The sequence below is a fragment of the Macrobrachium rosenbergii genome, chromosome 3 (genome assembly GCF_040412425.1).
Source record: "Macrobrachium rosenbergii isolate ZJJX-2024 chromosome 3, ASM4041242v1, whole genome shotgun sequence".
Lineage (NCBI taxonomy): Eukaryota > Metazoa > Arthropoda > Malacostraca > Decapoda > Palaemonidae > Macrobrachium > Macrobrachium rosenbergii.
Genome location: NC_089743.1, coordinates 87,569,971 through 87,587,581, shown reverse-complemented (window position 1 = coordinate 87,587,581; position 17,611 = coordinate 87,569,971). Strand labels below are relative to the sequence as shown.

At 36.2% G+C, this 17,611-nt stretch overlaps 1 protein-coding gene across 1 annotated transcript in view; it reads left to right on the top strand.

Annotated features, from left to right (window-relative positions):
* The first annotated feature begins 2,448 nt into the window (after window positions 1-2,448).
* LOC136851730 (keratin-associated protein 4-6-like) overlaps window positions 2,449-17,611 on the top strand; it is a 19,079-nt gene continuing 3,916 nt past the window's right edge. Inside the window, exons 1-2 of the mRNA XM_067126069.1 lie at window positions 2,449-2,559; window positions 12,784-12,886. Coding sequence (XP_066982170.1) covers window positions 2,449-2,559; window positions 12,784-12,886 — 214 coding nt within the window. The remainder of the gene's footprint in view (window positions 2,560-12,783; window positions 12,887-17,611) is intronic.

The window sequence follows — 17,611 nt, the reverse complement described above, 5'->3', positions numbered from 1 at the left end:
TAGAATCTCGAATAATATTGAAGAGTAGTCACCAGAAGATTATAGCGTTCGATCAGAGGAAGAAAAATTGGTTCAGGTAGAAAGATCATTAAATTCGGAAAAGGAACAGATTTGGATTTAGACTTGTTGCGTGAAACTTGTTGCATATCTTCCTCTTCCTGTCCACTCTTCAAGTGAATTAAAAAGTTCTCCCCTTTCTTTTTGATTCGATCTGTGTTGGGCAGATAGAAAATTCAATAAAATCCTTGTTTTAGTATGACATCCTTGGTGATTTTGAGTGAAAAAACACACACACACACACACACACACACACACACACACACACACACACACACACACACAGAGTTAGGTAAGTAACTGTTCTTGGACATGGTAGTTCCACCTCCTAGTTAAGGAAAGCACACAGTGTAGGAAAGGCGAATACAGCTATGGAAGCTAGATGTATTAATGTTCAACCTGGAAGTTTCCCAAGGTCACAGTGAATTGCGAAGTGAAAAAAAACAAATATGACCTGCGTCTTAAATCTTCACTTTTCTAATATGAGAAATTCGAATTTTAACGTTGAATTCAGCGTCAGTTAACGGAAAGCCATCTGGGTCTTGTAATAATTCTTTACCCATAAGTCAGACAATTCCCAGTTGCCATAAGAATATTGTTTCTGATGGCTGCTGATGTCATGGTAATGGCGTTTCAGAAGAATTGTAGGGGTATAGAAAGTCTCCTGTCTTGAATTTTTTCGTAAGGATATTTCGTATATTTCAGTCCTTGTCTTATTAGTTTTAATTGTTGTTTGTACTTGAAACGGCCGGATGTTGATTACATGTTGAGTCATATGCGCATGGCTCTTAAAAAATGAACAAATCCATAAATTCAAGAAAAAATGAGGAAATACTTAAATAAAAAATGAACAAATCCATAAATCCAACCTGTCAACTTAATTGTTAAAGATTTGGTGCATTATGGCAGGTCAAGGAACTTTATATAGCCTAATTATATATAACTTATTATCAACTAAAAAATTCCCCTTCGGATAACATATGAAAATATTTTATTTCCGAGGTAGAGCAATTAGTTTAAAAGACTTGTAGCCTAATGCTTGTATGTGAATTACGGTGATGTGATATATATATATATATATATATATATATATATATATATATATATATATATATATATATATATATATATATATATATATAATATATATATATATATATATATATATATATATATATATATATATATATATATATATATATATATATATATATATATATAATATATGAGGACATCATGAATTACCAGTTATTTTGTTTACGAATGGTGCCTTGCTATCACGAAACATGCATTCAGATTCAGGCTGCTTAATAACAGATTTGAAAAATCAGCATTTCAGCAGTCTGGGACTACAATGGCGGGATGATGCTTAGCCTCTAATCATCACCCCGCATGGTAATCATAACCACTTTTTGGAGCGAATATAACAGTGCATGGTTTCCGGCGTATAGAAATATAAATATAGTTTACGAAAAATTCTGAGTCATCATTTCAAGAATAAAAATAAGAAAATTTATGTGAACCGCCATATTTTCTTTTTATGATGTGGGGAATCTTTCGATCAAATTTGACAAGGCATCTATATGATCAGTACTTGGAAGTGGAGGGAATACTGAGGTCCGTTCCTCCTCCTCTAAAGGAGACTGAAATTGTTCAGGTGCATAAGTCTCGGTTAATTAATTGCTGTTCTTTTCTGACATAACATAGCAACATTCATAATTGTTTGTTCAGTGAATAGGAAGTCCTCTATATTTAGCAACAATACCTCGTACACGTACAGAATTGTTGGTGTACAAAAAATAATAGGTTCACAATACCTTCCAACGGAGAATGCCTCTATGTATTAGTAATTATGAAGAGTAAAATATAAAACAGGTCATACTTGGTACCATTACAAATATATAGTCAAGGAAATTTACAAAGAAGTCCTTTATATATATATATATATATATATATATATATATATATATATATATATATATATAATATGTTTTTATAGTTTTCTACGCCGCTGGATTGCTGATTCTTTGTATTTAAGGGGAAAGTCATGAGACAGTGGGGGCAGAGGTAGACCTACAGAGGATGGAGCCGTGATGCCTCTCCAGGGAAAACACCTGGAAATAGTCGCTGTTTCCTTCTGACCAAGCCTCAGATTTAATTAACCTCTTGCTGCTTTTTCCCATTTTACTGGCAGAGATCATTTCTCTAATCCTCAGGTCATAGCTGGTGACACTGCCAGGAGCCAAGCCCCAAGCAACCTTCTGAAGTTTTATAAGGAACCAGCTCCCTACATCAGCAGTTAGTCTACATCTTGCTACGGCGAATCGCTGTCCGTCAGACGATTGACCCTCTGACAGGGCGGGCGCTCACTTTTCATTCACTTGACGAATCATGACCCTAGCACTGAACGCCGCTCAAGAGGAGCTCAGATCTCTTCAACCCAGAATCTTGTGTTCAAGCATCACCAGGAAGCAAACACAGTATGTCCAGGGGATGGAAATGGTTGGCCAGTGTACTTTTTCTCTGAATCGTTTTTCACAACTCGGTTAAATCTCTTGTATCTTCAACTTAAACAATGAACTTACCATATGCAGTGTGTGGTCCTTGCAACAGTGCATAACGTAACTCATTCCCCTTGCCAAGAAGTGAGTAAATTAATGCAGCACCCTCCAACTTATTTGTTAATTCATTCCTAGAGAGGTAGTAGTTTGTTAGTAGTCTTATCTGGAATTATTTCACTTCCAGGAGTGTTATCAGTGCCATTTACCAACGTAGCCATTCTTTTGTGTTCCTGATTGCCAGAGGAATCCGCCCGAACCCGGGCTGATATCATTACATTGCCGATCGGCTTTATGACCACTTGCATGTGGCCATTACATACACCCTTTTTTGTTAAATTGATGCGTTAATCGCCAACTCAGTTGGTTACTGTTGTGCCCCGTTTTCACGTTTTGTTTTAGATTTGTCCACCATTCCCACCTATTAAATTTATCAACTTTTGTGTGCAAAATAAAATAGCGTTAAGAAACATATTCTCACTTGGCAACCTTCCACTTATCAATTTTGCTTTTATACATCATGTTTGTGGTCTTCTGAGAATTTTTGCAAGGCTATAATTAGCAAAGGTAACGTAAAACTTAGTGTCCCCTTGAAATCATAACAATATATATATATATATATATATATATATATATATATATATATATATATATATATATATATATATATATATATATATATATATATATATATATATATATATATATATATATATATATATATATTATATATATATATATATATAATGTATGTATGTAATGTATATATATTTATATATATATCACGTACCTAAATTTCGGTTTAATGTCCTTGTCTGGCCTGGTTTAATCCACTGTACCAAACGAAGCCCCAAGAATTAAAAGGTCATGAAGTAAAACGCGTTAAAATGGTTCTGACGTCAGCAACCAGGTAGCATCAGACTCGAGATTTACGAGTCGGTAAGTTCCCCCATCAGCACTGCGCCCGAGTTATTAATTAATAGATTCTGGAAATGGCTTTTTAGACAATTTTTTTTTAAGCGTTACAGGGGTAGTGCACCGGTTTTGGGGTCTTTAATTTAATGTGCGTCTGTAGCGGGTGGATGCTGGAGCATTATATATATTATATTTGTTAAATCTAAATCCTGCGGGTAAAGACGGTGATAAGATGCGTTGAATGTGGTTAGATTATTTTTTTCCTGTTCTTTTTATTTAATTTGAAGCAAGTTTATTAAGGTGCATGTATTAATTTACCGTTTTGTTTAATATTTTACAGTTGAATTAATGATTAAATCTAAGTTTTGAACTGTGAAAGTATCATGCGATACACAGCGTATACTTAAAATTCATTGTTTTTTTATGTCTACGATATAATGACTTATTTTCCTTCTTTGGATGCATTTTGTATTCTTTATCTAATTTATGCATGAGGGGAAAATGATAATCAATACTGAAAAAGAGTCAGAAACTGCCACCAACCCCATCAAAAACACATCACAGGTTAAAACTGAGCCCTCCGGCGGGACAGCTTCATTCCCCCCCTCATCAAATGTCACCGCCGCGAAGACCAAAAATTGCGTAGCAATGAAAGGATAATAGATTTGAAAATTCAATAAAAATGAGAGGGGAAAAACGAAAGTGTCTATTACTTCGCTCAAACAAAGTTGATATGATGGGGAGAAAAAATTTGGATAATGTTTTTATCTCGTTCTTATCCGCGGGACGTTGAGGACCGAACGCCCCCTCCCCCTCCTCCATAAATGTTGGAAAAGTCGGGGTCCCTCCCTCTTCTTCTTTCGAAAATGTTGGCAACTTTTGAGTTACAACGGCAAATATTTCGACCGATTTTAGGCAGCTAAGAACTTTTCGAAAACGGTTTATGTCCCCAACCCTTTATGTATTGATTCGCTTTTCCCGCTGACGGGAAAAAGACAAATTGAATATCGCGTTTTGAAGTAGATACGTAATTGTCATCTCTCTCTCTCTCTCTCTCTCTCTCTCTCTCTCTCTCACCAGTTTATGCTGTTTCATCCTTTGTCTCTGGTTTTCATTAAAAAAAAAATTGTGCTGTAATTCCCTTCCCAAGCGTCTGTGCACACTGAGACCTGTTTACAGAAGAACGTGAATTTCTAGGAGAAGATGTCAAAAGGCATTAATGTGGGTTTCACCGGTTAACATTTGATAATTTAGCGTGTATGGGAGTTATAGAGACTACCCGTACCTATTCATGAGAGGGAAACAGTACATTTGATAATGATAATTTGTCTTTAAATAGTCAACTACACTTTATAGCTGGTGAAATCCTGAAGAGGAATAGCGACCTCAGGTCTTCAATGCATGACTTAGATGAGGTCGGATAGCAGTGAACATAACCATTACTCCATAAGTAGCTGAATCTGTTAACATAAGTACCTGGTAATATATAGGTAATATTAAACACTCAGACTTGGATTGTGAGGGAAGCAAAGGTGGCCATTTATAAAGACGTAATTGATATATTTCTTCCTTATTGCGGAATAAAAGAAATGCAAATGAAAGAAAATGGATAAAAGAAGTTTGAGATCAAATGTTCCCATTAGTTTATGTGGCTTGAGTGTATAATGTCAAAAGTGTCGGAAAGGCGAGAAGGCTTAGAAAGTGCTGTCTATCCGGATGAAAGAGGTATTGAAAAGGAAAGACACAGAGTATGTAGGGTGTTCGGCACAATATTCAGGAGCCGTATTTATATTAGTATGATACGGCTATTGTTTTGGAAGTGTTCGTCATGACTATTCATCCAAGATTCTGCAGTTGAAGTGTGAATATGGCAGTAACCGATATGTTGGTTTGTCTTTGGAACTTTTCCCTGTGAAGAGAATAATCTTAATGCAGAGGATGCATACACATTCGTGGATGAATAGTCATGAAGAATACTTCCAAACATTAGCCGTTTCATACTAATGTAGATGAGTTCGTATTTTTGTTGTGCACCTACACACACACACACACACACACACACACACATATATATTATATATATATATATATATATATATATATATATATATATATATATATATATATATATATATATATATATATATATTATAAATCAGAATGAAAGATACGGACAAAACAGACAGCGATGCAAATCCACGCAACTAATAAACTTCATGTTACAGCAACTACTTTCTTTCAAGAAAGAATGTTTTACTATTTCTATTACTCCTTCTGAATTCAAGACTTTACTGAGGCAAAGGGTCTACAAAAAGTGTGAAGAGGTTGAGATAGGGAAGTTTTCTGCTGACAAAAATACACACAAACACTATATATATATATATATATATATATATATATATATATATATATATATATATATATATATATATATATATATATATATATATGAGCTACAAAAACTCCTATATCTAGAATTCACTTCAACTTGCTGGTATCCTACATCCTGTGCCTTTGGGGTTGACGGAGAGGAGACAGCGACTTTTAGATTCGGCCGCCAAGAGAGAAAAGTTGATCAGGAATCTGCTGTGCATATTACTGGCGAATTCTGGTTACATACATAGACTCTCCATTGTCCGCACACATTCATGGTTTGTAATGTGTGTATATGGGTGTGTGTGTGTGTGTGTGTGTGAGTGAGTGTGTGTGTGTCTGTGTGATGATAGCATCGCGTCTATGTAAAAACTGTCAGTTGGTAATATAGATATGTTAGGGTAATTTTCTGTTAGGCCTTCTTAATCACGAACATCCCAACGTCCTCTTAGGTTAACCCCATTTCCCATCCCAAACCTACCCTGCGCCTAAATAAAATATATATATATATATATATATATATATATATATATATATATACTCTATATACATACATACACACACACAGTGATATCTCTAAACCGCCCTCTCTTTTCCTTGTTTTCTTGTATCACTGGTGATAAACAATGTTGTTATTTAACTTCTTTCCTGGAAACTCGCATTCCTTTGCCCAAGTCTTTCATTTGCGTGGGTACCTGCGACCCATACTGACAATTGCAGCAAGGTTAATGAAAAACAAAGAAAAAGGTGGAAGCGCAGTTGGCATATGACAGAGAGAGAGAGAGAGAGAGAGAGAGGGAAGGGGCAAGGGGGTGAGAAGACAGGATTACCTTGTTGAGGTCCGCACGTTTTTAGTAATGATATGATGAAAAATATTTTGACAGTACTTTCTCTCTCTCTCTCTCTCTCTCTCTCTCTCTCTCTTCTCTCTCTCTCTCTCTCTCCACCCAGCTGCGATTAACAGGTCGGCTATAACGACTAGTTGAGGGAACAGAGTCAAAGGAGATTTTTCATGAATCGTTCCCGTAAGGTTCCATCCTCGTCCCGGATGTTGTTTATGACCTTTGTTGTTGTGTCACCAGATAACTTACTGTTAAATCAATCATTCTCGTCCCGGAGCTGACCACGAGTCTGTACTTGTTTTTGAGTTGAGGGATTCCACCTGCGCTGGAAGGACGGGAGAGAGAGAGAGAGAGAGAGAGAGAGAGAGAGAGAGAGAGAGACACTATCCTCTTTTCCCCGTTTCCCGCTAGGTGGAAAAGCGAATCTATATGTGAAAAGTGGAAAGAAATAATCATTTCGGAAAAGCTCTGCGCGGCCCAAAATCCCTCGAAATATTTGTCGTGAAAAGTCAAAAGTTTCAAACATTTTCGAAGGAAGAGTCGAGCCGGAGTCGGGGCGGAGGGACCTCGACTTTTACAACATTGATAGAGGGGCGTTCGTTCCTCGCCGTCCCACGGATAAGACCGAGGTGAAAACATTTATCCGATTTTCCTCCATATCAACTTTATGTTTGACCTTTGTAATAGGCACTTCAATTTTTCGCCTCTGGTTTTATTTTTAATTTTTTTTTTTATTTTCACATCTGTTGCACTTTTAAAACAAACATTTTTTCAGCACTTCACAGCAGCGACACTTGATGAGAGGGAATGAAGTTGTCATGGTAGGAAGCTTAGTTTTAATTAGTAACGTGTTTTTGGTCGTTAGACAGCTGCCAGTTACCATTTTCCTAGTTAGTAAATGATGTAGTTATTAACCTTAGGCTATTATTGTTGCACATAAAAACCTTTAAGGATAAGCATTACGTTTTATATAGAGCAAATTCTGAGCTCCGTCCGTGCAAAAAAAAAAAAGATGCAAATTAATTCACATAGATCTAAGTAGATAACATAGAAAAAATTTAAACCATGTTCCACGTATGGTATCACATTTTCACAATTCTAGATTTACATGTTTTTGTGAGTCCGTCCGTAAAACACAAAGAATAGAATTAAATAAATACACACACAACCAGAAAAATTCATGTGTAAATGAAAATAAAGTAGAACGAAAGACCTCAAATCGCAATCTGTGTTACGAATCACACAATACCATAATTCGGGGTTCAGAGTGAGTTCGCAGAACATCATAATGTTCATCTAAATCCCCCCACCCATTAGATACGGACATACACTTGAATTCCAAAGCCCCAGCGCCGTGATACCGGCAAAGCTAGAAAAACCAGAGGGCGGAAAAAACACACCATTTCCAGAATCTATTCATTAATAAAGCGAGTAGGGGACTCGCCGGTGGGAAAATCTCGACTCTCTGTTGCTACCCTGGCTTCTGACGTCACAACCCTTCCGGTCGTTTTCAGTAAATATTTATCAGTTATTAGTGTCCAGTGTTATTCCGTTCCGTTGGCTTTTCCTAATTATTTTATAAGAATATATATGGTTGTTATTGATTGTTATTTCGCCATTCGCCTTTGTGCTCCTCGGTCTCAGTAATCCTGGTAGTTGTGATGCCGGGTAACTTGATCAATCAATCAAATCAATCGCCTTTTTCCCTTAGCGGCTCTGCCTTCAGAATTGTAAGCCACCCGGTTCTCAGTAAGTCTTGTGGGATGAGGGTACTGCCCCCATGCCTCTTACCATTCATTTCCGCAACCAACATAGTCGACTAAGTGCCTGGGACATGAATATGAGGGGTTATTTACCTCACAGTGATGGATGAAGGTAGAGAGCCACTGGATCAAGAGGCATTATTATTATTATTTTTATTATTATTATTATTATTATTATTATTATTATTATTATTATTATTGAACCAGGTGCTGCTGTCTCCTCTACCCACCCCGCCCCCCACCTGAGGCGGATAAACAGGTTTGCAGAAGGATGGTGGATGTCTCCCCTACCCTCCCGATCCCGTGCCTACCCCTCCCCCACTCGGGGCGGACAAACCGGTTTGCAGAGGGTGGGTGGCTGTGTCATGTCTCCCCTGCTGTCACCCGGGGCGGGACAAACAAGGTCAACTCGGATTTTATTATTATTATTATTATTATTATTATTATTATTATTATTATTATTATTATTATTATTATTACCTTCTCTGAGGGCAGTAGCGTTGAAAATTATAGCTGTTTCCGTGGCATTTAATTTGCATAGAGCCTTCTCTATAGAAGACTACAAATTAAATGCCGTGGAAACAGTTATTATTATTATTATTATTATTATTATTATTATTAAACAAATCGACTCTCTCCTATCAGACTGGAGTAGAGGAAAACCCTTTGTAGACTCTGTTCATATTCTCGCTTGGAAAAGAGATCGTTAAAGTAGGCCTCGAATGCAGTTTTGAAAGGAACATCTATACACGTCCATCCCTCCACCCATCGCTTGAGTGACTTCACCCACCGCTTGAGTGATTCGCTGTCACTAACCTAGACACCCTCTAAGAACACCTGTAAGGATTTCCCAAAGAAAAATGAATGAGAGTGAACAGGATACCACAGTATCAACAGATCCGTCATCGGCTTAGCCTAGACTGGAGAGTATGTGATACTGAACAACTGACCACCAAATGAGTGCACAAAGAACGATGTTTTGTAGTCGTGCCAGAAGGCTCTTTTGCCAGCATGCTGATGTCAGCCCCACGCTTCACGTTATGCTCCATTGGCAGAATACTTTTTTTAAGGATTAATCTTTTTATTCTTCTTTATAAATTGAAGGAAGTAATTTGATGTGGCAGTATTTAAACGGAAGGGAGTGAATTGAAATGACGGTATGTAAAGTGAAGGGAGTAACTTTATAAGTATATAAATTGAAGAGATAACTTGAAATGACAGTATATGGAATTGACGGGAGGAGCTTGAAATGACAAAACGGTGCTTTGATATTGTAATGATAATTTCTTCCTCAATTAAAAAAAAAATTGGTACTGGTTATGATTATGGAAAGTAAACTCTCGTCAGAACACTTATCACAGATATGAAAGCCTATACAAAAATATAAGGTGGTTTGTTTATCCAGATAAAAAAAAAAAAGAAGATAAAAAGATCACGGAATATTTTCGAGAGAAATGTGAGAATTTATTTACTGCGTAATTTGAGCTCGATGACCCTAATGTGATTTCCCACGTCGGGGCTCTCATTGCATCCTTCATAATTAAGTAACTTTGATGTCACCTTTCCGGCGCCTCTCCTTTTTATGCAGATTTTTCTGCGTAATTGCAGCCGATGTTTTATGTCAGGGGCTTTTTTTTCCCTCGCTTTTTTTTTTTCAGGAAAAACCCCCCAGTGACAGTCTGAGATTGTGTTTTCACCACTTGGAAACCGAAAATGATTTCTCATTTGTTGGGTTGACTAGCGTGCTGTTCGTCATGGAGAGTCTGCTGCTGGAATTTTTCAAGTCTTCTAATTTTAGAAGTGTTGATATCCGCTTCATTTGATGTCGGATGGTCAGATTTTTCATTTTGGAGCAGCGAGTTTGTCATTTCTGTATGCATTTTGGCTCGTTTTCCTTATTCCTCATTTGTTACCGAGAAATGATATGCCACTCATGCCCGTGGATGAGGTGGGAGGATCTAGGGTGTTTATGAGAGAAATGAAGACAGAAAGGGAGAACGTGAGGTGCTTTGACATGTGTCGTACATGGCAGGTATCCTAAAGTGGACCTTAACCAAATAGGTTATAATCTCGAAAACTGAAATAAACATAACAAGAATCGTTAAGATTCGTTGAACACAAAATCAGATTTATGTTAACGCATTACCCAAGAAGACGAATAGTAAACACTTCTGAGGCATGATGACAGGAAAGATCAATTTTTATATTGAGCATGTTATGTTTCAGTGTATACATAATTCTTGGATATATCAACTGTGCCATTTGAAGTTAAAAGAATTTGGCTCTAAAGTACACTTGCATTATTTGGTATTTACTGTAGAGTGAATTTAATTCATCAGTAGCTTTATTTCTTGTGTGTGACAAATCCGAAATACTAATGGCCCTTAAGTAAACAGTTTCCAGCTTCTCAAACAGTATATGAGAAAGTGGAAAACGAAATCGAGAAAGAGAGAAGAGGGAATTTATATCTGAGAATATTGAAGCAAACCCAATTCCGTCCGGCCCAGTCAGAAATCCCAACCCAGGTTCATAAACTTCATGTCTATGATCGCAAGCATACAAGCACGTCGATTTAGGGATCCTGGAATCGCATACATTGCCCCGTAAATCTTAATAGGTTTCGATGTTATTGGTATTTTATTATCGCCGTGTTATCGCTGCCATTTGGGAAAAGAGGGACGCGTTTTTCATAGGTGCTTTTTCAGATAACGCCTCCATAAAAATTTAACGATATGGCCCTAGCCTCCTCGCCCCGTGATGTTTTCGACAAGCGGCCACGGAGGGCGATGGAATCCGACGCTCCTGAAAAGACCAGCAGGCTGATTTTGCCTTAATTTTGAATAGATTTCTCTTGCGTCGTGTTCACTTTATTCTGGATGACCTGGCTTTTGTAATTTTACTTCTGCAAAGACCCTTTTTTCCTACATTGGTGAGCTGGGTAAAACATTATAGTTTACTGGAAATCAGCAATCGGGTGCTACACAATTTACAAATTTATTTCTTCATATTTTTCATATTCACATTGATATAACTGCCCTGCTTTTGGTGAACTTCGCTTTTGCAACCTATTCCAGTCGGTCGTTTAGTGAACAATTTTATATTCATCGAAAAACACGTAACAGAAGGTTCACTGATCGATCAGAATTATCACATCATAAGAGTTTTTTACTATATTAATCTTTTTGCTCATAATGTATATTAGTTATACCTGAAACACGTATGTATGCATATATATATATACCCCTCCTTCCCATCCTCCTTCTTCCCTTTCCCCCTCACCTCCCCCCTCATTTCCCATCCATTTCTCCCCCTCCCCCTTCTTCCCTTTTCCTTATTTCATGATAAAATAAAATGGGTTGAACTTGAGTACTATTAACAAAATGTTTGTAGATATGTAAGGAAATATTTTTTTTTTTTACAAAAGAAATATAACTTGCTTGACCTTCAGAATTTGGGAAGTGTTTAATTACCCCTTCATTAAACGACTACTCGCGTCGAAATTATCACATTTTTTTCAGTGTTCATGTTAAGCCAAACGTATCGTAATCATACCCCGCCAATAAAATGCAAATTCTTAAGTACCTTGTGGTATTACCATCATCATATCTAAGTGCTGAATCCACGAAAAAAAAATTATTAGTTACGGGCATAACTTTGGAGATCAAGAACTAAATACATCACCATCCGCGCATGCGTATTAGTACACCAAATGCTTTTGTGACAGATCTACCCCCTCATAAAAAAATTACTCACGAAAAATTACCACATTTTTTTCAGTGTTCATCTTAAGTCAAACGTATCTTAATTTAACACTGCCAATAAAATACAAATTACTAAGTACCTTGAGTTATTACCTCCCCTCTCCCTCCCCTTCTCCATTCCCCCTCCTCCTCCTCCTCCTCCTCCTCTATCTTCTCACTTTTTTCCCCTTTCCCCCTCCTTCTACCTTAGTTACTCACCCTCCCCCTACTGCCCGTAGACTGTTATTCAGAGATTTAACGGGCCTGCCCGTAGCTTGTTATTCAGGTTTTTTCCAGGCAGCTTGGTTTGTCAGCTATATATATATATATATATATATATATATATATATATATATATATATATATATATGTATATATATATGTGTGTATATATATATATATATATATATATATATATATATATATTATAGAATCTACTGATCCCTTTTTATAAGATACTAACGTAAATGTAGCCAACCACAGTGCCCTCTTAGTGATTTCTTCACACTTTTTGAATACGCTTGTCACTACAAAGCCTAAGATCCAAATGGAAGACTATGAAGAAATTCTGACGCCCGTAGCAGGATTCGCACCTGCATCCGCAGTATCTGATACTCCAGATTCAAGTTCGATTCCTGGTATGGACTTCAGAATTTCTTCATATTCCTCCATTTTGGATCTTAAGTTTTGCAGTGACAAGTGTATCCAAGATGTGTGAAGAAATTGAGAGATTGGTTTTTACACATACAAACACACACACACATATATATATATATATATACATATACATATACATATACACACCATTCTTTAAGTCAGAAAACGAAGCTCTTAGTAGAGCTTTGTAAATGCATTGGATGTCTTGAATATCTTTTTTCACTATCGGAAACCGACAGTTTCCGCTAAGTTTTGTGGGGGAAGTTTGAATAATGTTCATCTAACCTCGTCTAATACGCGAGGGTTGAAGTTTTCCAACTCATGTTGCAAAGTTCTTGATGTAGTGCAGTTCTAAACCACAGATTCTGATCTCTCTCTCTCTCTCTCTCTCTCTCTCTCTCTCTCTCTCTCTCTCTCTCTCTCTCTCTCTCTCTCTCTCATACACACACACGCACACACACGAGCCGATAGGCCACGAAACTTTTTAGCCTAGGTAAGGCGTATAGAAAAATAATCTTAGCGTTGTTTGACAGTAAGAGCATTAGACCTAATTTCAATTTCCTTCTCTTTTAACTTGAGAAATGTTAAACCCACATAATGATTAATGTGTGACTGAAGCGCATTATTGCGTTATGCACGTTTAATTATTCTTTATATATATATGTACTCACGATTAATATTTTCCTTTATATTTCTTTGCTAAAGTTTTTATAGTTTCGTCTTCTCTCTTTCATGAGATTTATTTTATAACCGTGACGATTTCCAAAGATTATTCTGATGTCTTGTTTATTCAGGTCCCAGCATTTTTTCCTTTGGAAGGTGAGCGATGTGACTTCATAATGACCACCATCAACCAAATATATGTCTCCCATATTCGAGGAATTGCCTTTCAGAGCTGTTAACTGCGTTTTTATTTGATGTGATTTCCATGTTATTGTGTGCTCATTCCGGCTAAGCGATGGCCGTGTGCGGAATGGATTGCGTGTATTAATTCCTTGCGTTCGCGTTTGTTTTAGCATTATTGGCAAAAGTAGGAAAGGAAACTTGTTGCTGTTCTCTCAAATTCGGAATTTAGTTGTCTTTATGTTTGCTATATATATATATATATATATATATATATATATATATATATATATATATATATATATATATATATATATATTATATAATATATTATATATATATGTGTGTGTGTGTTTATCACAGATGTTACGTATGCCCTTGTAATACTTCCTGATGTCAAGCCACAAATCTATGAATTATATATATGGCAACTGCTTCCACACTGAACAGGGATCGAACCTCTGGGGGAGACATAAGGATGGCATCTATTTAATGCGCGCTTGCTGTCTGGATCGCCGAGTACAAAAAGGTGCCGTCTTCCAATCTTCGTACAGTGAAAAGCGTAAGTTCGATCCCAGATCACGGTCACAGTACTTTTATGTAGTTCCTTTTTATAGCAAGTTTTTCCCAAGCTAATAAGAATTCGATGCTAATGGGTTATAAGTTATAGTTTTATATATATATATATATATATATATATATATATATATATATGTATGTATGTATGAGTTCTCGTTTATGTATCTGTGTGTACATAAACATGTTTGTGTGTGTGCTTATGTGTGTGTTATATTCTTCTTTACTCTTTCTCTCTTTTCATGATTCCTTTTCTTCACTTTTTACTGAAGGTTTCATATATTCATTTATAATCATAACTTTTTCTTTTTTTTTTTTCTCTCAAGAAGAAGAAGAAGAAAAGTCATCTCATCCAAAGTTATGATTGCTTCAGCAGAGTTTAATTCATTATAATAAAGTATATCTTTAAATAAGAAAACAGAAACTTTATTCATTAAACTCCGTTGAGGCAGCCCTAATTTACATAAGGACGTGTTGATTGCTACTACTACCACTGCTAATGTGAATCCACTTAGCAGTCTAGAGTCACTGAACGTCTTGAGAAATACAAGTCAAAATCATTCAGTTGATTTTAGGCCAAATTTGCACTGGGGGAAAAAAGAGGCTTTTCTGAACCTGCTCTGTCAAGTGACATTGTCGGAGTTCAAGAGGAGAGTAAGAAGTGTTTTTCAAAATATTTCGAGTTGTGGAAGACTTTCTTTACTTCTTTCTTTCTCGAAACGTGTGGGTAGTATTTCGCAACTTGTGATTGTGTAAATATCAGTTGAGCGAAGAAAAGTTAGATTAAAATACTTAAGATATTTAATTTGCTGATAATAAACTTCTCATGAAGCAGAAAGGAAATCATTGAAAACTATTGTGATTCCACCGACTTCATTGACAACGCGAGTATTAGGTAAACAGAAGTAAAATAACGAGAAAACTGATTGGACCCGTTATTTATTGACAGTGGAAATATTAACTTGAAAAATAAATTGAATCATATGAGGATTATCGTCATACTCACTCCATCGACAGTGTCAGTATTAGCTAAGTGCCATAAAAGTATTGCTAAAGGGATATATATATTTTTAAACTGCTTACTTTTTTGGTAATGTGAACGTTATCTACTCCAGTTTATGCGTTCATTAATGATATTAATGCAGGACTTCATAAAAATCGCAATTTTAATATAAAACTAAAGAAAATAAATATGTTTATGTATTATTGTGTTGTGACGACGTAATTGCTGGAAATCTTCATCAGAGTTTGGTGACGAATATTACGACTAAAGATGGCGGCTGTGAAAATCTCGAAAATGGAGATTGACACCATGACAGGTCCAGGTTTCTTTGTTGTCAAAATTGTTTTTAGCAACTCGCTACGTCTGACAAACACGTGAAAGGTATTCCAGAGTTTCATCGCAGGCCATTCATAGAAAGGCTTTAGAATAGCATACTTGTATGGAATAAAATGATATAAAACCATTAGGATTGGACTTTCATGTGGAATATTGTTGCATCATTTTTCGTGCCTTTGTTGAGATGTAGCAGGAAATATGCATATCATTTCACTAAGTTCTGTGTGGTCGCTAATCCTTTGAATAATGGGAGTTTTTGTGGTTGCTGTGCAAGTTTGCACCACCTGAAACAATGTGATTTTCCCCTACTCCCGCTGAAATGAAAAAAAATAAGTATGCATAAATTTCGGCATTTTGTGGGTTTTACTTTGCTGAATAATTTTGTCCTGCGTCTGTTTATGTGAAACTGCGATTTTACGTTAGTTTGCTTCCTCTTCCTGTGTAAAATGAAGAGGTATGATTTTGCCCTGCCCATGTTTAGACGAAATAATATATATGCATACCGTATAATTAAGTGTATCACTGACGGTAATCGTGTGCATTTTTTTTTTTTTTTTTTTTTTTTCTTTTAACAACTTCATACTGCTGTCTAATGCTGCAGCGTAGATGACGCAATAAATGAGCATATCACATAACCAAGTTCATAATGGCTGGCAGTCGTCGGCGTTTTGTTTGTGTGAGTTTTCGGCGGGTTTTACCACGACAAGCGCTGCATGAATATGATTGATCGGAGATCGGTGGGGGGAAAAAATGGCGCAACATGATCTCTGTGGTTGGCAGTCATTATTTCGGAATGGCCGCGATAGTCTGCTATGGTATTCCGCTCCAGTGGAACATTGAGGGAGAACAACACTGTGAATGCTATTTTGTGATGTGATAAACAACGTATCGGGGGGGGGGGGGGGTTTGTTTATCCGGGACTGGCAACAGCAGAGGGGTGGATCCATATTGCATGCGAGGTGGGAAGTGAAATGGAAACTTATATGGCGCACGTAGAGTAAATTTTAGGGGATGGCGTTGTTTGGTGGAATTAAATACTGTTTTATTTCGTCGTTAAAGGCAGTTTGTCATTGGTATTGTTTCTCAGTTATGATATTCTCCGCTTCGCGCGTTTGTCATCCTCTCAACCCTTCCTGTCCGACAGAAACTTTGGCAACAAATCATGTGAACAATTTTCATCTTTTAGTTTCATGTGCGCATTCAGTGTTCACACTTCATACATGCTCGAGTAATTAATTATGCAAATATACATACACACATTTTATATATATAGTTATGTATTTATGTATGTATGATTATACTTGTGTATATATATGTATAATTATACATATATGAATGAATTATACATATGTATGTATAAATTATATGTATGCATATATGTGTATATGTATATGTGTATACGTATGTGTATATATATGTATGTATGTATGTGTATATATTATATTATATATCAGGTACATATGTATATATGTATGTGTATATATATATAATTTTTATATATATATATATATATATATATATATATATATATATATATATATATATATATATATAATCACGCACGCGTGTAAATGTAATGGTTTTAATTTGGGAAATGTTTTCCAAATTTCTCGGTTATCTTGCAAATGGATGTTTTTCTCAGGTGCCTAGTAATTATGTCACATTACACGAATACTTTATTTATTTTGGTAAATCGCCTATAATTGGTCATATTGCAATAGTTAATTGAGATAAAATTCTCCACCTTTGAAGTTGGCGATGTATTTGGTAGTCTTGTTATAGTCATTAAAGGCAGGGGGTTTACGAGCGTAGATGATCTGAGGTAATGCAACAGCTGAATATGGTAGGTTTTACTCCCGAATATAAAGCAGTATGCTAAAAAAAACACTACGTAATTAAACATATGATGTAGTATTTTCAGTCTAGCAGCGTAAATTAATTGTGCTAG